Source organism: Aricia agestis, chromosome 21 (assembly GCF_905147365.1).
Source record: "Aricia agestis chromosome 21, ilAriAges1.1, whole genome shotgun sequence".
Classification (NCBI taxonomy): domain Eukaryota; kingdom Metazoa; phylum Arthropoda; class Insecta; order Lepidoptera; family Lycaenidae; genus Aricia; species Aricia agestis.
In genome coordinates, this window is record NC_056426.1 from 3458903 (window position 1) to 3485204 (window position 26302).

The 26302-nt window shown below is 37.4% G+C and overlaps 1 protein-coding gene across 1 annotated transcript; it reads left to right on the top strand.

Annotated features, from left to right (window-relative positions):
• Nucleotides 1-434: 434 nt before the first annotated feature.
• On the top strand, nt 435-26302 carry LOC121737565 (protein PF14_0175-like). Its single transcript, XM_042129221.1, has 15 exons — nt 435-530; nt 1132-2047; nt 3803-3945; nt 4891-11714; nt 12642-12772; nt 13314-13395; nt 13982-14130; nt 14673-14768; nt 15815-16013; nt 16176-16324; nt 16670-16826; nt 19806-19905; nt 21788-21898; nt 24732-25171; nt 25510-26302. Exons 2-14 carry the CDS (start codon nt 1204-1206, stop codon nt 25146-25148), a joined length of 9402 nt encoding a protein of 3133 aa, XP_041985155.1. The 5' UTR covers nt 435-530; nt 1132-1203; the 3' UTR covers nt 25149-25171; nt 25510-26302.

Genomic DNA, 26302 nt, shown 5'->3' on the forward strand with positions numbered 1-26302 from the left:
TGGAAGCTTATTTGGGGTAGGTATGCTAAACATCCCCTATCATCTGACTCATCCGATAATATTTCAATACTTCAAAATAACTTTTTTTAAACCCACCACGTGAGAGAAATCTGATTTCTATACCATGATAACTAGACACATGTCGGAAGTCTACTTATAAGCTTAATCTGACACGCTCGGTAGGTCGCGAAATCCCCTTTTCCCCTCCCCTACTAAAAGAAGTTCTTGAAAATAAAGTCTCATTAGGAATAAGATCCGAAACTAAATATTAGGGAGGTAAATACTGCCTATAAAATTCAAATTCATTCTTGATTCAAAGTACCTATATAAAATTTTCAAACAAGCCATACAAGCCCACGCCCCACACACACAAATCTGACAAGTTTCATACAAATCACAATTCACTCACACATTGACAGAATACACTTGTGTTTTCGCGGTACAAGTTTGCTGAGCGTCGTTGAACTTATTTTCTTCTGTGTAATTTAGTAATAGTGTTTATATTTAGTTTTGAGTGTTTTATTACCAAGGTTAGTTATTGTTCATAATTAATTTATAAGTTAGGGTATGCAGGTCAAAGAATGATTAAATAATCGGTTCATTTAAATTATGATGGCGCGTGTATGACGGCTACACTGGGACACAGGTCGTATCAAAATAGGACTTTGCTCCACCGATTACTTAATTTAGTGCATTTTCAATAAAATTCCTACAACTACATATTTATTTGAAGCTAAAAACTATATTTAGGCATAACAAAAGTGTAAAATAAATCTGTAAAAATGAAAATCAAGTTTTCGATGTACTGACTATAGATAGATAGTGAGAATCGTTCATTACTAGAATTGTACCTTACGAAATTGAGTGTTGTGAGTTGAATATTATAAAATATGTCTTTATAAAAGGAAAATATGTTATAAAACTGTGTACTTCGAATGTTTTACTTGAGATTTTTGTGTTTTAGTGCCTAACCTTACAGCCCATGTAGACATAACTTCAATTCGATTCTTTTGTTTCATATCCCAGAGATATCCGCCATGGGAGTTGCAAGAACATATTGTTTTATCGTATATTGTCCAGAAAAAACGGTGTACGCGTCCAACTGTTAAAACAATTAAGTATTTCTTACAGATACCAGTGGCGAAAATTTTGCCCTGATTCGCGTCAGCATAGCGACGAATTTTATGGACAATAATATTCAAAATGGAAGAATCCGAGGATAATTTAAGCGCTGAAGACCTTAATACCACCAAAAGCCCTACTGTCAAAAGCAAACCAAAGAAACGCTCGCTGGTGGAAAGAGAACTGGAGACTAGCTTAACCGCCAGAGTGATTTCACCTATATCCGCCGATGGCTGCAGCAAGAGTCGCTACGGCAGGGCCCGACGGCTAAAAAATGAAAATTCCGAACCCGATAAGTCTGTAAAAACCAAATCACCGAAAATGGAAATATCACCAAAATCAACAGTACAGTCCCCGGTCTATAAGATGCATGCATCAAACTCACCTATCAAATTGGATTCACAAAAACCAGAACCTTTCGAGAGCCAAATTGAAAATATTCACTCAGAAAATGTTGCCTTGAGCCGTTTTGGTTTGGCAGAAAAGAAAAAATCTCCATCAAAAAGGTATCCTAAAGTCTACATTAGGAAAGATTTGATACAATTAAAAGATAAGGACAAGGAGTCTGAAGAAACTGTTGTATTGATAAAAAACATGTTTTCTCCTGTCAAAAGCACACAGAAATCAAATCGGTCATCTCTAGAACGATCTGTGGAAAAACATGGGAAGAGGAAATTATCAAGTAAAGAAACACAGTCAGTCGTAAAGACTTTAGATTTTGATAGCAAAGACAACAAAAAGGAGGACGACAAAAATAAAAAAGATACAGGAAAAATGGATCTTTCAAAAAGTGAGATCTTTGAGATTGAAGCCAAATCGGAATATCAGGTTGGTGATTTGGCCTGGGCAAGAATGGGTACATATCCGTTTTGGCCTTGCATCATTACTAGAGAGCCAGGGACGGAATTGTTTGTTAAAACTAAATGTAAGTAGAAGGATTTCTTTCAATACTAAAGATCAGAGCATCTTCATCTGACATGTGACTTTGTGACTTTAAACAAACCAGACAAATACTAGCATATTTTTTCTGTAAAAATATTTTTATTATAATAAAGCTATTTAGTGTAGAAATATTTTTATATACTTACAGATTGTTCTTGTGAACCCTTAAAACAGTTAAATCTATCAAATGAGCCCGTCAAAAAATCATAATGGTATGAAGACGGCATTTTTTTCGAGTTCCCAGCATTGTGCTCACATAATAAAAATCTTAAATATATGTATAGTATATAAGTATTAAATATTATATTTCTGTTGTCTGGTACCTGTAACACAAGTCCTTCCGGTACTTAGCACAGAGCCAGACTGACGTGGTGTGAAGCATCCATAGATATTATTATTTTTTTATTATAATTTTGTTTTCTAATTTAGCTAGGCTTTGCGATTGCTAACATAAAGATAATATTATGTTCCCATAAGTGTGATCAACGCTCATCATTAGAAAAAAAATCTATGCTGACAGCAGTTTATAAAAATTCAACTCTGTTTCTCTCTCTTTAAAGTTCGTAAATATTGGTACTTACTTTCTGTTTTTTTAAATATCCCAAAAAATATGGTGTTCTCATTGAAACTAAATTATAATTCTCATGGAAATGTAATTAACTCTGGCTATGCAATAACTTAACTAGAATTTATAAAAAAAGAAAATTTCAATATGTTACTCCATGTTGTATGACATAAAGTTTAAAAAAAGAATTACGTCAAATATTTTAAGGGCTCACAAAAAGGTTTTGTTTTAGTCTCCCTGCAAAATTTATGTTAATCAGTTCTGCGGCTTAAGTGGAAGTGGACTTTAAGATAAATTTTACTCAGACACACATTTGTGTTTGTAATAAGTATTAATAATTTTCGCCACTTCCTGATAAAGTGCCGGATAGGCTATCCACAACATAATTGACCTTATTTGACAGATTCTCCATAATCTATCTGTCAAGTTAAATGGTGGATAGCCTATCCGGCACTAGGAAGTAGTGAAATAGACCCTTAGTTTAGTTTGCTTTTTGATTTAGAATAAATTAATTTACTAATAATGAGTTGATGATAATGATGATGAAATGTTGTATAACAACATTACTATTATATCTTGATAACATCTTATGAAGGTTAAATGTAATCATTTGAAATATCTCATTTTATAGGAAGCGTGCAATGCTCAACAATTACCTTACAAATAAATGCTATTTTTAAATTTTTGTGAAAAGTTACCAAGTGCCATATTGCTATTTGTAAAAAATTATACAACAGAACCATTTTAAAGATTCATTTTTACTTTAAAAATATTACTGTCAAAAAAATTGTTGTTAAATAAATATTGTTCAATATTATTAGGTCAGGGGCCCGCTTAGAATAATTGATAGAGAAAAATTAGCTGATTCTGAATTATATTATAAAAAAATCATTTTGAACTCTAGGGTAACTTTTTGTCATTCCACCATCTATATTTTTTGAGCCTTAGGCAAAGGAATGTAAGGGCACACAAACAAGGCTGAATACCAAATTTTATTTATAGAACAAAAAAGTTACCAATTTTTTAAACAAAGATATTATTGCTGAATAATTCATACATTTTTCTTAGTATCTACAGTAACAACTTTAACAGGAAAACGGTCTAGCTTTTTACTTATAGTTTTGTATGTTAATATAATTAAGTAATATTAATTGGAAATTATGTGCATTCCAGTATTTGGGCGTACTGTTCGTAACATATTTAATGTTACATTCTTCGGAGACAACGGCCGGAGGAGTTGGATCACAGATAGCATGCTCAGGCCGTTTTTGGGTCAACTGGAATTTGAAACGACAAGGGCACATTTTACACCTGAAGTAAGTGCAGAGACTTGCTGTTCATCTTTATGTAAAGAAAAAATAATTTTAGCAAATTAATAATCCTTCCTGGTAATACTATCATAGAAATTGATTCATGATGTGGACATAATTATGTGATTTGGTCGCGTTATGCCAAGTATGATAGATCATGGCTAATATTGAGTTGACATAACCCGACTAAATAATGTAGATCCGCCATCTACACTGTGGATGACAATTTGTGGTGGACAGAGAGCAACAGAGAGGTATTTTTCTTGTATTTAATAACATGAAAGTATTTTTTTTTTCAAGTATAATTTTAAAGCTTAAGCTTCAAATCGGAAACAAACAGAATCTTACGTAATAAATATAAAAACAACATATCTCTTCCAAAAATTAATAATATGATGTTCTACAAAAGTGCTTATATTTCTGCTATACGAGTTTACAATCATTTACCCACAGAAATAAAAGAATTAAATGGACTTAAATTCAAAAATAAACTAAAAAAATGGTTAATTGTAAAACTATTCTATATTTTGGACGAATTTTTTAAGGAAAAATGACTAACTAGTAATAAATTGTGTCTAGTATACCTAAGTATAACTTTAAAAGATGAAATGACAAATATTATATGCATACATTGTTTGATTTTTAAATATTAACTAAGTATAATATAATTTAATGTTTATGAAATGACTTTTAAAAATTATGTATTAAGTATTATTAGGATTTAATATTATGCATTTTAATCATTATAAATTCAAATCTAATATTGTTGTAAAATGAAATTACTTGGATGTGTGCTCTATGTTTTCCCTTTCATACAAATATTGCATGCCCGAATGTGTAAACTGTTGAAACCAACAAATCTGTAACACCTTTGTAACACAGTTTTGAGCAATAAATGTTTCTTTATCTTTGTTTAAATATTTTTCTAATCAGTTTTGTTGATTACTTCAGGCAAAGAAAAAGGACCCAAAACTGTATGCGGCCTTCTTTATATCCGAGAGAAAGATGCCGCAATGGCTTTTGTCAGTAGAAGAAGCGGAAACACTCCTACGCGAACCTAAGAGGCTACGAATTGACCTTTTGAATTCTATGCTTATGAAAGTATGGCCAGAGAAAGTGACACCCAAGAGTGATAAGGGCAAGAGAGTGACAAGGACAGATAGCGATGTCTCACTCAGTGAGAGCCTGTATGATACACTCTTTTCTGAAGATGATACCAAAGGAAACGATTCAGACAGGAAAAACAAGAGGAAACAATCACTCGATGTTTCTGACGTCGTCACAGCCTGCCTCGACAACATGGCTGCCAAGACTGGCATCACAAAGATCCAAAAACAATCTCACATGGACAGATGGTTACTCAAAGCTAAAACAAAAACACCAGAAAAATCTCAATTGAAATCTCAAGCAGTTGATAAACCTGATAAAACTAGTGCCAAAACCAATAAGCCTACACCAAGTACTTCACAAAAACCGCATCGATTTAGAAGAAGCAATAACGAATCTCAGAGTAGTGATAGTAGAATATTAAATGACCCTGAAGCATCTACATCATCAAATTACAAGCCAGTTTCTGTTTCTAATGACAATGCAATGGAAAATTCTTATGACGAACTTAATTATGAATCAAATCAAACATATGTATCTGACATTACAAATGAAACCAACAATAGTCATAAAAATTTATCAGATAACGATATTTTTAAAAGTCCATTATCTGAAGCAGATAAGAGAGTTTCAAGTGAAAGGAAAAATGTCTTGAATAAAATTAAACAAAGCATAGATTCTGATGAAAACATGCCTTCGACGTCGAGTGTGGATATTTCTGGATTGTCGACTTCTTTTGAAATTAGTAGGGTCGATTCTCAATCCACTAACAAAGATACCGTAGAGTCCGATGGTAATGAAAACTTATCTGGAATCACTGATGACAAAATATGCGACGATATCGACAAAACTCGACCATTCACTAGCAGCCCCAAAAATGACGTAAGAGATATTGAAATTTCAACTGAAAATTTGAATGCTGTGCATGAAAAGGAACAAAATAAATCTGTGAAAGAAATAACTATGGGCGTGGAAACTAAATCAATTGAATGCAGCAGTAAAGGAACTGATGTTAAAGATATTGATTGTACAAAAAAACTGACTGATGATAGTGACTCTGATCTGAATATTGACAAAACTCAAGGTAATAAATGTACGACAACCAATATTCATAAATCAAAAGAGTCTGAAATAGAAAATAAAGATGGAAGTAGTGTCAATACAAATTTCGATGTTCAATTAGACACAAATATTAATAATTTTAATAGTGTTCCTGAAAATGTGCCTCAAAATTTTCGTAAGGTTAAAAAAATCAAGACAAGACAAAAATCGATAGATACATGTGAAATAAACGAGACCAAAGGATCATATTGCAATAACGAGAAATCTAACGTATGTGAATTAAATATGCCTAACACAAGATCAAAAAAATTACGTAAATCTGATGTATTTATTGATGTAAAATTAGGAAAATCAACTGAGAGTGTCAATAATAAAATTCATGAAGAATTTGCTTCTAAAACTGCAGATAAATTAAATGAAAATGAATATAATGAACTTAAACAAAGAATTGACAGTATTAATCATGTTAAAAGTTTAAACAAATCAACCACTAATATTGAAAACGATGTACACAGAACAACCGGAGAACAAAAAATTGAAGAAAAACATAAAGATTTGCCTTTAGATGATAAACAACACGAAATAAGCTACGAAGAGACAATAAGTTCTAAAAAAAGTAAATACAATCAAGTTATAAACGGAAACGAATCACTGCTTATATCTGAAACAAAACTAAAAGAAAATGATTTTGCATCTTCCTTAAGTGAATTAGTTCCTTTAAGTGAGTCAAAATGTATAGAACAGTTATCTATAAATAACTCTCCTGTGAATGATAATCCTAAGAACGATTTAAAAACGGAATATAACAATCCAGAATTTAAAAAATATTTAGAACTAAAGCAGGATAATGTTATGGATGAACATCCGGAATTATCACAAGATGAAATAACTAGCTACTTATATAAAACATGGCAGTATGAATCAAGGGATATAATTAATAATAAACTTACGGGGAAAGACAACAAAGCACCAACTAAAGGTACTAATTATAAGGCTCTCGATAAAGAAAGAGGCAGGATAAAATTAGGTCGAAAGAAACCCAATGACTTCACACAAAACAAAACTATTTTGTCACCTACTAATAAATCCCCGGTAAATGGATATCACAAAGAAATCAAGCCTATTATTATCTCTCCTAAAAATAAAATAATTATTTTGCCTAAAAAGTCCACACAGTCCACTGAATCAGTCAAGAATAATATTAGTTACAGTGATTTTAAAATTAGCTCTCCTATAATAGCTAAGCTACAAACCCCTGGAATAGAAAATAAAGTAAGCATATCTTCTGTAGGTAATAAGACGACAAAGGAAGTGAGCACTGATCCAAAAAATGTTACCTCAGAATTCCCTAGCGTACCCAAAGTAGAAAATGGTAATTTAATGCTATTAAATGACAAAGCACAAATGACACAAAATCCTAAAAGTAATAGCAATAACATAAAGACACCAGAGAAAGAAAATAAGCTTTCAAGCACAGAAAACACTACAATGCCAATCAATAGTTGTGACACAGATGAGAAATTAATAACTGTGCCACAGTCGAAGAAAATCCCTATAAACTCGCTTAGGACAACAACAGTAGATACAAACAAAAATTTGTCCACCACAGAAAACAAGGTAAATGCCCCGCAAAATGGACCTGAAAATATTATTTCGACTAAACCTGAGAGAAATGAACCAACCACTATCAACACGGATGATAAAAGTCATACACTTACACATAATCATAATGGACCTAAAGTTACAACGATTTCTGCTAGTAATTCTAATACCAAGAATAAAGAAATATCGCAAAATGTAAACACATTCCATAATATATCTCCTAATAATTTTAAATTATTGCCGACGACTGGAAACTTAGAAGATAAGAAACCACACATTTCAAGTACCAATAAAAAGACGAACTTTGTAGACAAGGAGACTTTGTCATCAGAAAAATGTAAATTGAAGGAGACAAAAGTTCTCAACAATAGTAGCTTAACAAAAACTGAACAACGTAAATTAAAAATATTGCTCACCAGAGCTAATATTTCCGATAATTTTGCTGCAGCGTCTAATACGCCGAGAAAAACAGAAAAACCAGATAGCGAGACACAAAATAAAACATTACAAAACGGAAATGGATTTTTTAATGATGTTGAGGACGCTATTACTTCAAATAAAATAAGTAGTGGTAAAATAGGGAACCATATAAATGATGTAACGTGTCCAGTAGAAACTCTTGGAGAAGAAAATAAAAAACCTTTATTTACATCAATACATACAAATAATAAAGAACTGAACCATGTCAACGAAAAATTAGAACGTAATGAAAATAGTGTCATCGAAAAAGTATCAGTTACAAATGGAAATGAATTCGCCGACAGTAGCACAGATTATGATAAAAAGTGCAGTACAAATGGAGTGGAAATTAATAAAGATAGCATTAATTCGATTTCAAGTGACAAAGACAACGCCGTCGGTAGCACGGCTTATGAAAATAAGAAGTGCAGTAAAATAACTATAGAAAACAATCATATACAAACAGAAGATTCCGTTATGGGTGACAAAGAAAGCACAGAATATAATAATAAGTGTTATAAATTGGGAGTAGTTGATAATATAGAAACAAAAATCTGTAGCTTTAAAGACAAAAATACAGTAGTTGCTTCGGACTCAAGAAATACCGAGTCCGACATTAAAATAAATAGTAATTCAGAAAATGTTACATTAACTACAATATCGAATCCAAATATTGAAGAGCAAAAAATTACAACTGATAAAAAAAGTGCAACATCTATTAAAAATGATGATTCGGTGTTGGATATAAAAGATGGTCCTACTGATATAGTAAATAGAAGTTGTATTTCTTCAAAACAAGATATAGAAAACGTTAAAAACAATCCAGATTTCCAAAATTACCTTGAATTAAAACAAGATTCTGTAATTGATGAGAATCCTGAACTTTCTCACGACGAAGTTGTTCAATATCTATATAAAACGTGGCTCTATGAAGAGAACAATAAATGTGACAGGAAAAAAACTGATGAAGTAGATCAAACTAGTCTGGTTAAAGGTGTAATTTCAAATGGAGGTAAAGATAAAAAGAGAAAAAAGTTAAGCAGAAAAAGACACAGTGATTCGATAGATACTAAGAAAAAACAACCGACGATTATTAATCACTTTTTTAAAAATAACGGGTTTCAGGAACAATTTGAAAAATCGTTAATGACTAAAACAGAACTTCAAGTTATGAAATCTACTTCTAAAACAGATTTTCAACAAAGTAACTCGCCTGAAAGTAGTAAGGACACAGTTTCCGATTATAGAAATAATGAAAGTGACGTAAAAAAGAGTGAGGAAGAGCGTAACACCATTAAAAGCAATGATTTAAGTACTTTAATTGAGAGCGAAGATAAAAAGAACCAAAATTTAAATGAATCAACTGATTATGAACCTGAAGAGTATGATGACAAAAAATCGGTAAATGAAGATACTACAAATGACGATGGCAATTTTGATAGTTCATCTAGTAGTTCAACAGAGAGTGAAACTGAAATGACAATTAGTAAAAGAAGGCAACTGATAAAACGTAAACGTACCCAAAAAGAAAATAAGAAAGCTCTTATGGAACCAGAGTTTGTACGATACTTAGAATTAAAACAAGACTCTGTTATCGATGAGCATCCTGAGCTATCTTATGAAGAAGTTATTCAATATCTGTACAAAACATGGCTTTACGAAGAGAACAATAAATCTGAAAAGAACATAACTGACGAAATAGATCAAACTAGTTTAGTTAAAGGTGCAAGCAGTATTTACGCTGATAAAGATAAGAAGAGAAAAAGGTTGAGCCGAAAGAGAACTAGTAATGCTTCTGAGGCAAAAAACAAACCACCTACAATCATTAATAAGTTTTTAATGCAAAATGGCTACCACGATTATCATAAAAAATCTTCAAAATCAAATGATAATGAAGTTTCTAGTATAAATACAGAATCTCGCCATCATAATGTTAACGAAACAGAATTTAAAATGGATAACGATGACAAATCTCAGATTAAGGAAATATTAAGTAATGATAAGTTGGATAATCCACCATCTGATTCTTCGGAGAGTGAATGTGAGATTTCACTTAGTGAAAGAAAGCAAATGTGGAAAGAAAAACGAACGCAAGCTGAAAAAAAGAAAACATTAATGGATGCAGAATTTGTCAGATATTTAGAATTGCGACAAGATTACGTCATGGATGAGCATCCAGAGCTTACTGAAGAAGAAATAACTAATTACCTGTACAAGACATGGCTCTATGAAGAGAAGATAAAAAATGAAAAGAAAAGAGATGATGACATAGATCAAACGTCCCTGGTAAAAGGCGTAGATTTCGAACCGAAAAAGCCTAAAAGGAAATTCAAAATAGTGAAAGAAGATTCCCAAGAAAGTTTTAAGGTTTCCGAAGTAATTGATGTTGAACCTAAAGAGAAATCTAAGAGGTCTAAAGCTAGACCCTACTACAACGAAGAAATTTCAGATATAGAAGAAGAGCTAGCTCTATTCGAAATATTCAGAAAGAAGCCAAACAAACCCAACGTGGAACAGCAAGCTAATTCGAGTCAGCCATCCCAAGAAGTTGATTTGACGCATGAAGAAGAAATAGCAAATATAGAAGACTATGTATACAACGAAATGGATATGGTGGAAATGTATTTCGAACAACTAACCACCCCAAAACCGAACGTATTCAAGGGCCTGGCCCGGGAAAGAGTTTGCGAAATTTGCGAGAAAGTCTCCAATCTCGTGAAATGCAAAACTTGCCACGGTATGTTCCATGCCGACTGCGTTAAAAACCAACACAAGACACAAACAGAGGAAAAGACTCCAAGCAGAGGTAGGAAAAAGAAGAAGAAATATCAACGGCGAATCAAAAATTCCGATGAAACCTTCGTGGACGACGATCATAGTGATGATAAGACTCAAGACGGTCATTCTGATCCAAATTTATCTATAGAAGCTGATAAAGAGCCAATAGTTGCAGACGCAGAAGACTTCGAAGCGAAAGCATCAGCTAAAATGCGAGAAATCCTAGGAGACTTAGACAACGTACCGTACGACTACGAGAGCACAAAAGTCGCGATCTCTTGGAACACTCCAGGAAAATGTCAAATAGTGGACGTAAAACTGGAGATCAAGAGACCAGAAGAAGTTATTGACTCGTCCAACTTTAAATGCAAAGACTGCGAAAAGTTAGAGATGCCGAAATGTTTCGTATGCAAGTCGCCAGTTTCTCCCAAACAGTGCGTGGAGTACAGACAGAAATGCCAGGTGGCTCACTGCCATAAGTATTACCATGAAGAGTGTTTAGCCCATTGGCCCCAAACTCAGTTCAACGGGGGTGACGTTCGAAATAAGAGTAAGGAAGGGTTCGAAGCCATGTCTTGTCCTCGCCACGTATGCCACACATGTGTCAGTGATGACCCAAGGGGCTGCAAGACTAGATTTAGTGGGGATAAGCTAGCAAGATGTGTCAGATGTCCGGCCACATATCATACATTCACAAAATGTCTTCCAGCTGGCTCGCAGATTTTGACCGGCTCACAAATCATTTGCCCCAGGCATTACGAGCACAGGTAATTTTGCCTTTGTAATAATTTTGTTTACATTAGAGAACTTACGCAATTGATTTTGAAGTGGGTGGACCTATTTTAATCTAGTTTTTGAAAGCTAAGATGATCGAAAGGTTCTTAACAGTTATAGAATATTATGAGTCTTAAGATGGCTTTCCGATCCTTGCCGCAGGCGACCGCGACCAACAGAAATTAAAATAAAATGCCACTATATGACATATAGGTTTCATTTTGCCCATGCCGCTGCTGCTTTGTACCGGCGTAGATTGTGGAACATAATGAAACCCTAAGCCTATGTCATAAAGTGGCGTTTTATTGGAATTTTGTCGGCCGTGGTCGCTAGCCGCGTTGATCGAAACGGTACGTTCCATAGAAGTGATGTTTTACAAACGTAAATCTGACGTTTTGCAAAAAACATGACAGTTCTATGGAACGTGAAGTGTCGCGTCGTCTCGTGTCGCTTTAAAGGTGGCTTTCGGATCTTTGCCGCGAGCGACCGCGACCGGTGAAAATTTAAATAAAATGCTACTTTATGACATAGAATATAAGTGTCTATTTTCTACTGACATTTTGGTGGCGACCCACGCTGCCGCCGGCGGCGGCGTAAAAGCTAGTAGGTAGTGTAAAATGAAACCTATCGCCTATGTCATAAAGTGGCATTTCGTTTGAATTTTCGTCGGTCGCGGTCGCTCGCGGCAAAGATCCGAAAGCCACCTTTAGGTACAATTCCGTGCATCGCGACAGTCGTAAGCCGCGCGCGACCTACGACTGTATGAAAATGTATGGCACCGTTTCTAACTTTGACAGACGACCGACGACGTCGTAGGTCGCGCGCGGCTTACGACTGTCGCGATGCACGGAATTGTACCTTTAGTGCTGTCTGGCCAAAAAAGTAAATAATTTTTATACTTTTTTTTTTTGTAACTTCAGACCCGGCAAAGTCCCATGTCACGTGAACACGGGTTGGTGTTTCATCTGCGCGCTCGGCGGGACGCTGATATGCTGCGAGTACTGCCCCACTTCCTTCCACGCGGAATGCCTCAATATAGACCCGCCAGAAGGTAGGTAGTTTTACTGTTTTAGGTTCTTCAGTTAAATACGGGCTACGTTGTAAGGAAACAAAGTAATAAGTTTAGGGTGTGTATGTGCCTTTAATCGTAATTGCTAAAATACGATTGCTAATATTATCGTGCGTAGCAATAGTCTGCGATCATGATAAAAATCACGTCCGCGCTATTTCGCACATCGGTTTTAATTGTTATTTTTCACTCGATGCGAAATAATACTCGACGCGAGCGGTGCCATGCGAACCGATAATTCACGAAGCCGCGTTTTTAGCAAATAGCAAAGCAATAATACTTAGCATGCATTAATAGAAAATAGCATTAATTCCAATTACTCAAAGCGAGTAAAAAAAAACTCGAACTCGGGCAGGGTGATTCTAGCGACGGCTATACAATAGTCTGTCAGAAATTTTGTATATGAATTTTTTTACCGACAGCAGATATTGCTGTCTAACACTTGTTGCGTAGCTGTCGCAAGATACGTTATCTCCCTGTGAATTTGAGACACAGCCTTAGAGATAGATGATTTATTTTGCAGGTGGCTACATGTGTGAAGACTGTGAAACTGGCCGGCTGCCGCTGTATGGGGAGATGGTGTGGGTCAAGCTAGGACATTACAGGTATAGTAAAATGTTTTTGGAACGTAGTTCCTTATCGCGCTTTGCGCCTTGGGCTAGACTGAAAAAGTTGTAACGACACTTTTTTATTAGTACCAGCATTGTAGGGGCAGAGGACGTTGATAGTATTCTTGTGCGTCAACTAGATGGCGTTTTTTGAGAATAAATAGAAATAGAAGAAATCATTTATTTGCTAAACAGCGAAGCGTTGTTAGTATTTCTGGGTGTCAGTCGATGGCGTGTGTAGCGGTGGTTTTTACACCCAAAATATTTTATTGATATGATATGTTAAGTAATATATTAAGCTTCGGCGAAGCCTGCGCGTCTACCGCGCAGCGGACGCTGCCCATGTAATTTTATGGCTCTGTGCACACTTGCGCGACCGCAATGCGGGACGTTCGCGTCGGCAGAGTGGGAATGAATCTAGGGTTCGCATCGTAGTCGCGCAGATGTGCACACCAGTTTTGCGTTGCAGACGCTCCCGCGTTACTGACGCGCAGGTTTGGCCAAAGCTTTGAATTAATAATATATAAATTAATAATAATAGTAAATAAATTAACTTGTGATTTAATTTATTACATTTTTCCAGATGGTGGCCTGGCATAATCCTCCACCCGTCACAGATTCCCGCCAACATAATGGCCGTGAAACACTCTCAGGGGGAATTCGTGGTGCGGTTCTTCGGCCAGTACGACCACTACTGGGTGAATAGAGGCCGTGTGTTCCCGTTCCAGGAGGGTAAGTATATATTTAAAAAGGGGTCTATATAAAGGGGGTCTATATGAAGGAGGTCTATATAAAGGAAGTAAAAATAAAGGGGTTCTATATAGAGGTCGCGTGTTCCCATTTCAGGAAGGGGAGTGGGGAATTAGGGGTAAAGAGGGAAATAGGGGTCATATTCAAATTCAAATATAATAAGGCTTTTGGTAAATGTATATTTGAAAAGCCTTATTATAATATTCTGTAATGAGTACTATGTGTATGTCAAAATGAAAAAAACGAGGCACCAGCGTTCGTTGACTTTACTAGTCTAGGAGCGATGTGAAAAATGTTCGCACCGTATTCTGTTAACTTTGGAACTTCTTATAAACTATTATAAATTCTTCGGAAATATTTTGGTAACTTTTAGTATTTAATCTCCAACTTTTAATGAGTCTGAATCGATTTACTGCATTATGCATTCTCAGTTTTCACTTATTATTCAAAATACGATATTGGATATCGTATTTTTCGCAAAAAGAAAAATAAGAGAAATAGAGAACATTTATTTTGTTTTTCAGGTGACACAGGCAAAATATCAAGTCAGAAGTCCAAAATCGACTCGGCGTTCACATTAGCCATAGAACATGCCTCTCGCGCCTGCGAGATATTGAAAAGTGAGTACACTCCGTTCGATTTAATTTAAATTAAGGCAACGCCTTGATAATTTGGCTATAGCAATATCGATTTTTCTCAGCAATGACTAAAGCTCAGAAATTAATGTTCATTGTCAGTATTCATCATGTCGTTGTCTTTGAATTGCCCATAGCATAACACGATTGGTCAACTTTTATAACACAGAATAATCAATCAAAAAGACCTCTGTAAAAAAAGGGATTCCTATTTTGCCAACAGAGGAGAGTGATTTAAGCTTCCATTTCATAAATTGGTTTCAGCATACACTTTATAGTTTGTGCGTTTTAAGATGATATGGGTGACAGTTTTCATATTCCTTGCTACGGGTTTTTTTTACAAGAAAACAAAAAAAAAACAAAATATAATAAATTATATTCCATCTACAAAAACAAATGTTTCCTATAATTGTAAATGAATAAAAATGAAAAGTTGCTAAATGTTAACTCATTAATATAAAATTATAAATGTTGACTGTGAAATAGGAGTATAAAATTATTGCTACGAAAACATTTGAAAAATGTCATGCATGAAACGGAACTTATGTCAATAGAGATTGACTCTGTTGAATCGAAATCAAATCGATAAAAAAGGGCAGCCTTCTTAAATCGCCGGCACCACTGAAATGTCACTACGAAATCGATAATTTCGATTGCAATTCCTTTACGAAGTGATTCGATATTTTTAAACTATCGATTAATTTTTGTTAGGTAACTTTCCTACTATTGTTAATTATAATGTGTCACGCATATCATCATAAAACGCACAAACTATAATTTGCCCATAGCTTATATGAAATGTATTTATGGTTTTAAATTACGCGACAAAAACCATTTTGTCGCTTCGCCCTTTCCATTTTTTGCTGTTCTGTTGCTTGTCTTTTTAAGAAAACGAGCAATCTAAAACATATCCAACACGGTTTTTTACTTTAACGCGGCGTCACCTTAAATGTACCAAACTGCGCTTTGCGGTACTCTAGTAGTATAACACTTCTTTAACCCTTAATATTTTTAATTTAAATTGATTACAGACGTCATTCCCGACGACGAGGAGACTCAGGACATAGCGTCATCCCTGCTACCGCCACACTATGTCAAGTTGAAAGTGAACAAGCCGGTCGGCTCGCTCGTCAACCGCCGGATAGACGTGGAAGAGAGCTCGCTGACGCAGTGCGAGTGCGACCCCACGGAGTTGGAGCCGTGCGGCCCGTATTCGCAGTGTCTAAACAGGTAGATGGAGGCTAAGGTTCAGTAGTAGATGCGAAGCGGCAAAATGACGCTCGTGGATACAAAGCATTAATATTTTCGCATGTGATGATTGAAATGACGCTGGCGTCATTCTCGTCACATAATACTTTAAAACGGTTTTGACTAAACCTATTCTTATTACAGGATGCTCTTAACGGAATGCGGGCCGACGTGCCGCGCGGGCGAGTGTTGTAACAACCGCGCGTTCGAGAAACGCCAATATCCCAAGATGGCGCCGTATCGTACGCCACACCGAGGGTGGGGACTCAGATGTTTGGAGGATATAAAAGCAGGTATACTTTGAAATTATCCTATGGTCCAGGGGTTCCCAAACTTAATTTGTCCACTACCGACTTTGAGAACAAATTATGTTTTTGCCATTGTTTCAATTGAAAATGCATCCGGATGAAATGAAAATATAAATTACCCAGAATAAAAAATGGGGGCGTTGTGTCCTCTACACAAAAACATGATAAGTAATGTCAGTTGAATCCAGGCCAATTCGTGATTACGTTGCGCTTCAACTAATAGTCGTGATCACAGGCCAGTTCGTGATCGCTTTTTTTTACTTCAACATCTCGTGATCCTCCAGGCCAGTTCATGATCACTTTTTTACATCTCGTGAATCGTGATCACAGGCCAGTTCGTGATCGAGTACGTGGGTGAGCTGCTAGACGAGGCGGAGTTCCAGCGGCGCATGCGCAGGAAGCACGAAGTTAGAGACGAGAACTTCTACTTCCTCACGCTGGACAAGGAGAGGATGATCGATGCGGGACCGAAGGGCAATTTGGCGAGGTAAGACCGCAAAACTAGACAAGTAAATTAATAGGAATACTAGATGACTTATCGTACTCGCTCGCCGCTAGATGGCTTATCCACACAGGGTGCACTTAAACCTTCCTGCCAAACTTTGATATATTGATCCTTGTTAAAAATAAAAAATACACATATTTTTGATCGCGGTAGCGAACGGTCGCGCACCGCTCAGCAACACACGTTGCAAATATTAATAAAATTAATTAATATTTCGCGAGTCGCGCGGGTCACAGCCGCTGCACCGACACCATGGCGCTCGAGAAAAGTTCGGCTCTTGACTCGGAGGTCGTGGGTTCGATTCCCGCGTTGGAAACATGTTATTTCTAAGTTTGGCTAGGACAATGCAGGCTGATCACCTGATTGTCTGACAAGTAAGATGATCCATGCGTCGGATGGGCATGTAAAAAGTCGGTCCTGCGCCTGATCTCTCACCGGTCGTGTCGGTCTTCCGTCCCACTGGGTTATGAGAGTAAAGGAATAGAGAGTGCTCTTGTGTACTGCGCACACACTTGGGCACTATAAAATTACTCCTGCGTAGCTGGCCTGGTTTCAACCGGTGTGGGAGCTATTATATTATTATTATGGCGCTCGTATCCAACGAGCTGCTGGCGTTCGTACAACACGTCGTCAACACCATGGACGAAGATGGCATCGTGCAGCTGTGCAGGTCCACCTACACCAACGAGGAGATCTGCAAGGGCAGGCTCGTGCTGTACGAAGCGCTCGGCAAGACAGCGCAGATGACGTCCCGGAGGAGAGACGGAAGCGAACGAAGCTTGCAGGACATCATCTCCCTGCTCAAGCAGACTAATCCTGCGGAATTGCCGGTGTTTGTGGTCAAGCAGCGCAGTATCGACGGACCACGTCAACGTCTCCAGCCTCCTCCAGAAGTTCAACATCATGAGGGCAGAGCTGGACGAGATGCGAGGTAGATTGGATGCCTCGGAATCCACCAAGGGTGAGTTACGTAGTGAATTATTACAATTAAAAAGTAATAATTCATTATGTAGGTCACCCGAGCATCGACTCGATAAATATGCGTCGCGGAGCTCAGCGTGACTCGCCGTTTTGCACGTCAGCGAAAAGCGTCGCTGCTTGCCCCGCACCGCCCCCGCCGGCGAAGGCGAGGGGTGCAAAGGAGGGCCGCAAGGCTGAAAATCTTCGACTCGACAGGGACGAGAGCAGGAGGTGCGACGAGGAGGGCTTCTTCGTTCTGGTGGAGAGCAGGAAGAACAGGAAGCCCACCGTCCGCAACCACCGCGGCACCGCACCTTATGTGCCCGAGCTGCGCCTGCGGAGTGAGGTGTCCGCGACGCCGCTCTAAGTGTCGCGCCTGCACCGGTCCATGACGGTCGAAGACGTCGTAAACTACATCCGCGAGAAGACCACCTACACCTTGAGGGTGGAGCGTCTGCACTCTCGCCACAAAGTGAATTTCAGTTCCTTTGTGGTGAGAGTGCCGACTCAAGTTTTATCCATCTTCGAGGTGGAGGAGTTCTGGCCCGCCGGTGTAGTTTACCGGAGGTTCCGGGGGAGGCTCCCGAACGAAGCGCGCATCACGTCGCCGAAAGAGACTTTACGTGATAAAGTGTAGTGTGATTGTGTGTGTGAATGTGTTAATAATATATATTAGGATAAAATTGTTCGGCGTGCATCTGTTGTCTGATTGCCATAACACAAGTTTTTACTTAGCATGGGATTAGACGACGTGATGTACGCTACCTAGCTTTATACTATTGTATATTATTGTATGCTTAATAAAGAATTTGAATTTGAATTTTATAATCACTCAGTACTAAAATGTTGAGAAATAGCTTCCGAAAGTTATCCTAAAAAAGACTACAATTAATGGACACGACGCGTCGCCCGCACGTGACGCGGGGGCGCGCGCCTCCCCCCGCGTTATCCCAGCTCATTCCCCCGCGCCGCGAGTGACCGTTCTGCTACGATTTTAAATGGGATAAAATATCATTTAAAAAAAAATTCACCCAATTTTTTTGGTTAAATGGACTCTCCTAATGATACCCAAGCCCTGGAAAAAAGTTGGCACGAAGGTTTAATCTGGGAGTTGACAACTTTTTAAAAATAGTTTTAAGCGCTTCAGTTGTTTACAATAATACCTGTAAATTAGTATTTTATTCATTATTATGCCCTAGAATGAGTTAATAATTATTTTAAATACTGAATTCAAAATATGTCACAAAAACGCGGCATTGTGGTCACGTGATCACGTGTGACGTCATCATGACGTCATGAAACAAAACAAGCGTAGACAGAGCAAAAGTGAGTAAGTGTTTAACCTAACAACAGTCAATTTTGTTTGACACTGAACGATGACGTCACTGCTTCAGATTAGCGTTTCCAATCACGTGACTTACAGTTAATAAATCCAATTTTTTTCAATGTAAAATAAAATAAATCAATAATTATTTTTTTCGTTATTTGTATTGTTTTAGAGTTTTTATCAATAAATCTATAAAATTTAATAATTATTTTAAAATTTTAAACATACTGTCAACTCCCGGATTGCACCCTGCATAAATTATAAATCTACACATTGGAACGCGCCAACGCCGCTCCCGCCCCACTGCCCGCCGATTTCAAGACTGAAGCCTTATAGAAACTCTTTCTAGAATAAATAAATAAATAGATAATTTAATTTTTTGCAATTACGCTGCCATAATAATTTCAACTATTTTAAACTTAGTTTTTAAGCTTAAATTTTCGTGTGTTTATGTTTTATTTCTGTATTACCTGTTTGTATTTTGTTTTCTATTCCTATCTTTGTATATTATTACTTCGATCACAGTTTCCAGGAAATGCTATTGTATTCTATTGTTGTCGCGACCACCGGTGCTCTTATGGGGCTTGAAGAATTATGTATTTAGTTGTAATTTTATGTAGTTTTAATATTATGGTTTTTAAATTAGGAATAAAGTTTTAATTATCACGTTACAGATTCATGAACCACTCGTGCGAGCCGAACTGCGAGACGCAGAAGTGGACGGTGCTCGGCGATGTTCGTGTCGGTCTGTTCGCCATCGACGACATACCCGCCGTGAGTATTGTGGCTATCTGACGACGTCGTCAACAGCTGTTTACTTTGGCGTCAAAATGAACTGAAATGGCTATAGTCAAAATGAAATAATTTGTCCCTAGCGGTCATTAACCTTTTAAGTCTAAGAGATAAATAAAAAATGGTCGCACTGTATTCTGTTAACCTAAGTCAATTAAGACCGCAACGCGACGCGTAGATAAGCATTTCTAAATTTGTATGGATTTGAAATATGTCAATTCAGTACAAATTTCGAAATTCATCTACGCGTTGCAGTCTGAATTGACCCTAAGAAAAAAATTGACTATTATCGGAAAACCTTTTGGTAACTCTTTGCCCGGGCGCGCACTAGCGGCCAGGTCGCGGCGGCCATCGAGATAGATACATTAGTATGAAACCGCCATAGACCGCGCGCACCTGGCCGCAACGCGACCAGCGGCCACACCATATTTTCGCTGACCGCCGCAACCTGGCCGCTAGTGCGCGCCCGGGGTTAGGATGATGATCTCAACTTTTTATAAGTTCGAAGTGATATATATATCACTTCGAACTTATAAAAAGTTGAGATCGTTCGAAGTGAAGTATACTTCATACTCAGTTCTTATTGATGATGCAAAATACGATATTGCCCTTAGACGAGTATTTTATTGTCAATATCACGTATTGCGTAATATTATTGACCGTCTAGAGCTGATTTTTTTTTTTTTTATTCATTTCAAAAACTTAAAAACTAATACATTTTAAACCTCGCCAAACCAAAGTTTAACGGCGAGATACGCTCATTAACCTTTTTTTTTATACTATTCTATTGTATACATTGTTTACTAAAACTATAGTGGACTGAGTCAATATGCCAATTACCAAACATCTGCTTTTTAAAATCCATCACAAACAAAAATTCTTGGGCATTGTTTAACATCTGTTACTAAAATAATAGGATTTACAAGTTTAGTAAAAAACGTACATGTGGCGATTTCAACTTAAACTTTCTAAATGTTCTAAGCGGCCCTCGTCACCTGTGTGTCCACCACAAAAAGAAACAAAACAAAAATTGTAACTTAGAACTAAATAGTAAATATACAAGTAAAATAAAATAGAAAAATTGAATATATATTTTATACTTAGCTTAACCTATACATTTATATGATTTATACGATATGTCCGATGACAGGTTTTTCAGATCAGTTTGGCAGATCCGCTTTGGTTTAAAAATTTTTCTCACCCCTTAATATATTGTATTTGTTACATATTTCAGGTACTAAATACTTATTTGTCCTCTCTCCATAGTAATTTTTAATTTTAGGTTTTATCAATCTTTGCTCTCTAGCCCTTTTAGTATTATATTTATTATCTATTGCTTTCTTATACTCGCTACTAAAGTAATATTGAATACCGATTAAATATTCAACTTTTTTATCAATGGGTAAGATATTACATGTTTTAAATAAGTTCTTATAATCTTTTTTACACTCTATTTTTTCCTTTTTACTTAATAAGTACTTAATTAATCTTAGTTGTATGCTCTTAACAATGATTGTAGCTATGTCCACACTATGCGCTTTCGTCTTCAATTTTCGTCATCTTCTTTCATTCAACTTTCGTTTTGGCGCATTCAATAATTGAATACGTCAACGAACGCAACGCCAACATTGTTTTTTTGATTGTCGCGGGCAGGCCTCACGTTCGCTGTTGATTGCGCTATAACGCATGCCCTTGACGAACAGAAAAAGGCACAGTGTGGACTATTGAACATCGCGCGCCATCAATCTAATTGTCAAATAAACTGTTCAATAAAATTTACAATAAAATTGCTTGTCTTGGGGCCAGCTAAGACTTGTATCTTTTTATTCTTTCTAGATTTAGTATTGGTGATTTAATGTTACAGAACAGCGAGCTAACTTTCAACTACAACCTGGAGTCGGCCGGCATTGAGAAGAAACAGTGTATGTGCGGCGCCAAACGCTGCTCCGGGTACATTGGCGCTAAACCTAAACAGGTAATGTTGTCTGTCACACTAATCTATACTATCTATATCTATAAATATAAAACTCAAATGTGACTGACTGACATGGTGATCTATCAACGCACAGCCCAAACCACTGGACCGATCGGGCTGAAATTTGGCATGCAGGGAGATGATATGAAGTAGGCAACTAGGCATCCGCTAAGAAAAGATTTTGATCAATTCCACCTCCAAGGAGTTAAAATAGGGGATGAAAGATTGTATATAATAATACTTCTTAACGCGAGCGAAGCCGCGGGCAAAAGCTCGTAATATAGTAAAGCGAAAGAGTTTGCTACTTTATTTGTTTGTTTTTTTTCAACACGCCAATCTCAGGAACTACTGGTCCGATTTCAAAAAATCTTTCAGTGTCAGATAGCCCATTTATCGAGGAAGGCTATAGGCTATATTTTATCACGTTAATACTAATAGGAGCGATTTTTAAATTGCGACACTGTAGCCTTGGGTGGTCCTGTTTTGCGCCTGACATTTTGGATCCACAGAATATCAGGGACTGTGGTTATCCATAGTCGTTTACCTGAGTGGACTCCATTTCAATGGCTTGAGCATTACACCCCTACCTTCCCATAACACTCTTGCTTGCTAAGTTATAATTGAAATATTCGTTACTTGCTACTTTTCTTATTTTTATTTTTTGTTCATTCTTAGTTAGGCTAGTTACAGTTCATATTAGACTACTGTTTTGTATTGCCATGTCAACATCATTTTAACTGTTCTGTGTTTTTTTTTTGTTTTTGTTTTTTCTTGTAATGTAGTGTGGTGTAATGTCCAAAGTTCATGAATAAATGTTTTATTATTATTATTATTGTTTGTGTAAGGTATTCCTTGCTCACGGGCAATTAAATCCCGGACCTTTGGAAGGCATGCGTGGGGCCGAAGCCAACACGTAGAGGCCCGTTACATAGTTTTAATCTAAATGTTATGTGACACTGGCCGCGACTCTCCCTGTCCGCACTATGGGAGTACGACCATGGGTGAGGTGCTCGTGAACTGGGTAACTGGGACTATGGAAGGACTATTGCGTCTGCCGATACAACGTGGAAACATGTATCATAAAGTTGGCAGACGGTGACTCGCCAACTCTTTGAATGGGCCCCTCAAAATGGCCGCACGCACGGTGCACCGAGGCGGCAACATTGACAGAGCGGCTTGAGGCAGGAGAGGTGTCGCTGGACTTTAAACGCCGATCATTTGCACCCTCAGAGGGTCCCATCACGTCGCCCACTCGCCACTTACGCTTCACATCCTCCCTCCGAGCCGAAGCTCTTGCGACTCCACTCTGACCGGCCGGTTAAGGCAAGGCAGAGGTAGGGCCTGATTCTCAGTCAGTGTTCACTCCGGCCGGCCGGTGAAGGCAAGCCGGTGATGGAGAACAGGGGCTTCCCTGGGAGCACTCGGGTTCGTGGGGTCGCTACTCCCCAACAGCTCGCCACAAGCTGCCCTACGGGCAATTATTATTATTAGGAGCGAACAAATAGAGGAAATGTGGAAAAAACGGAGGAAATTATTTAAAATTGCTTATTATATGAAACTACTGGAGCAATTTTTATGTTATTTGGCACACATGAAGAATAGACCACGTGAAATGACATAGGTTTCTTTTTTTGCGGAAAAATGTACGGTTTCCGTGACATTCCTAAATTAAACGGGCGAAGCTGCGCGGAACATCTAGTACATGCTAATATTGTAAATGCGAAGTATGTCTGTCTAAGAGTTTCACTTTATGCTTGAACTGCTTTTTGTGATGGTAGGGCCTTATCACACTGGCGATTAGCGAGCGATTTGAAAGCGACGTGACTGCGCAGTGCACACGCCGCGATGACGCCGCGATTACGCGGCGTGCACGCAGTTTGCCTTCGGCGTTTTGGACACTCAGCTACAAAATGAATTCTGACGTCACTCCCTAGACGACTCTACTATATCTTATATCTTTAAACGAGCAATTCTTGTATATAAATATATAATTGGAATCTCGGAATCGGCTCCAACGATTTTTATGAAATTTAGTATATAGGGGGTTTCGGGGGTGATAAATCGATCTAGCTAGGAATCATTTTTAGAAAATGTCATTTTAATCGTGTTTTATCGAATACCGAGCAAAGCTCGGTCAAATAGCTAGTATAATAATAATCTGTGTAGACGAGTGTACAAAATGGCGTCCACGCCACGCCGCGACGACGCTGCGCTGTCGCGACGTGCACGCCGCGCAGTCTCGGCGTGTGCGCTGCGCAGTCGCGTCGCTTTCAAATCGCTCGCTAATCGCCAGTGTTATAAGGCACTTAGATACTTTTAACATGGTAAATGTACAATTCCAGTGTGATAATTGAAAAAAAATTAACAAGGACAAGGGTAGCTTTTATCGAGACAAAATGTAAAGTTTCCGTAAACATCTAGTAATAGAATTGCGAAAATGTTGTTAGTTACCCCTGCTGAGCTAAAATGGTCGCTTTGGAGAATCATGATATAAATCATATCGTAATTCATTTTTTAAAATCGCAAATTGCAACTCTGCTTGCAATTCATGTCTAGTAATTCGTACTGATTTGACATTTGTCAGTTTGACAGTTTTGACAATTCATTTGCTGAATTGATTGAGAGGAATTGCTAAATGTGACCATTTTAGCCCCGCTGATTCTCGATCTGCTGATTTTGATGAAAGCTTTAGAGATTCTTTGAGTCCCGGGAGCACAGGATAGTTTTTATAGCCAAAAAGAGCTATAAATTATAAACGAATTTCAGCACAGCAAGATTGTAACATCTAGTATTACATACAACTAAATCTAATATGCTCTTTATCACGTTCCAGAGTGATCCACAACCAAAGAAAAACAAGATCAAGGATGTACAAAAGAAGCCCAAAAAGTCGGAGTCGCAGCAGAAACGGCCACGAGGGAGACCGCGCAAGCCAAAAGAACTGACAGAAATCGAGAAAGATCTGCTCATCATCAAGAATGCTACGATCTCTGATGATTCAGTCAAGGATACTCCGGAAAAGGAATTAACCAAAAACTCGGTTCCGGAGAATGTAACTAAAAGTTGTAGTGTGTCGGAGAAAGATGTATCCAAAAATTGTAGTGTATCCAGTGATAGTGAATATAGTGAACGTTGTAGTGTAGATAGTAAGGACGGCAAGGCTGTGAAACGGAAACGCAGTAGTCAGGAGAGTTTGATGTTGTGTTTGAAGCGAGTGAAGGTGGGGGAGGACGAGTTCAGAATAGACTGATATAGGGTTTGTTACAAGCATGTACAGCATGACTAGTGAGACATGTTCAATACTCGAGGATGTGATATTTGGCTATAGAGTTGAGAAAAAAAATCAATCGATCACTGAGTAAATGTAGCTTAAAGTTAAATTATTATTTAGCCAACGCATAGACACCGCGCGCGGGAGGAATAGCGCGCGGCGCGGGGCGCACGCAGCCGCGCCGGCCGCATAGTAATTTACTTATGTCCATGATTAATTTATTTAAAGGGAAATTTGGTAAAAAATTAAGTACCTAATTTTATTACATAATTATGATGAGAATCGAGTACTTGTACAATACTCTCGTGAAGTATTGGTCATGTCTTACCAGTCATGCTGCAGACTGACCAGGGAAAAATTTGTAATCCATACAATTGTAATGTGAAATCTGTCTGAGCTAATTGCTGTACTGATTTTAATGAAATTTTGTACAGTGGTTGTTTGATTCCTGGGTAATAGGATAGTTTAACCCGTCGATTGTGGAAAAACAAGACACAATAGAATTTCTATTGTGTCTCGGTCACCAGTGACCGTATGGGGCTTGATGAATTAATGCTGGGAAAATATATTATGGTACCAAAGTGATAAATTTAATTGTTGGGATTTAGCACTCTTCGCTATATTATGAAATCTGAATTAGGCCTCGGAAAAGAGCTGGTCTTATCCGTAAGAAAACAAATTTAAATGACATACAACCAAAATATGCTAGCATTTTTTGCTGTAGCTATAATGCAGGTTTTTGCTCAGTGCAGGTTTTTCCTGGTTAGGTATTAATATTATATTTAGTTGGATCAGTGTAAATAAAAACGCAATAGACTTGTATTTTATGTATTTATACTTATTTGTAACTTTTTAAGTATCCCATAGTATTCGAAATCAAAAGTATGTTGAAAATTTACAAGTACAAATATTTGAATATTTAGCGAACTATTACTATTCAAAATCATGCTATAGTCTGGTCCCATGTTAGAGAGAAATTTATCGTATTGACCGAACTGCTGTGTCCTACATAAGCCCACAAAAATAATGGTATCCTACTCACATGGTATGGAAACCAGACACCAATAATATATTTAACCACAGACATAGATCAAGATAGATACCGCATGTCGCTCCATTTGTATGAAGAGCGT

What these genes read in the sequence shown, in the direction of transcription:
- LOC121737565 (XM_042129221.1), top strand. Translation starts at nt 1,204, where the DNA reads ATGGAAGAATCCGAGGATAATTTAAGCGCTGAAGACCTTAATACCACC. An exon ending in CAATATAGACCCGCCAGAAG is followed by an intron (nt 12,773 to 13,313) that starts GTAGGTAGTTTT and finishes TTTATTTTGCAG; the next exon opens with GTGGCTACATGTGTGAAGAC. An exon ending in CCATCGACGACATACCCGCC is followed by an intron (nt 19,906 to 21,787) that starts GTGAGTATTGTG and finishes TTAATGTTACAG; the next exon opens with AACAGCGAGCTAACTTTCAA.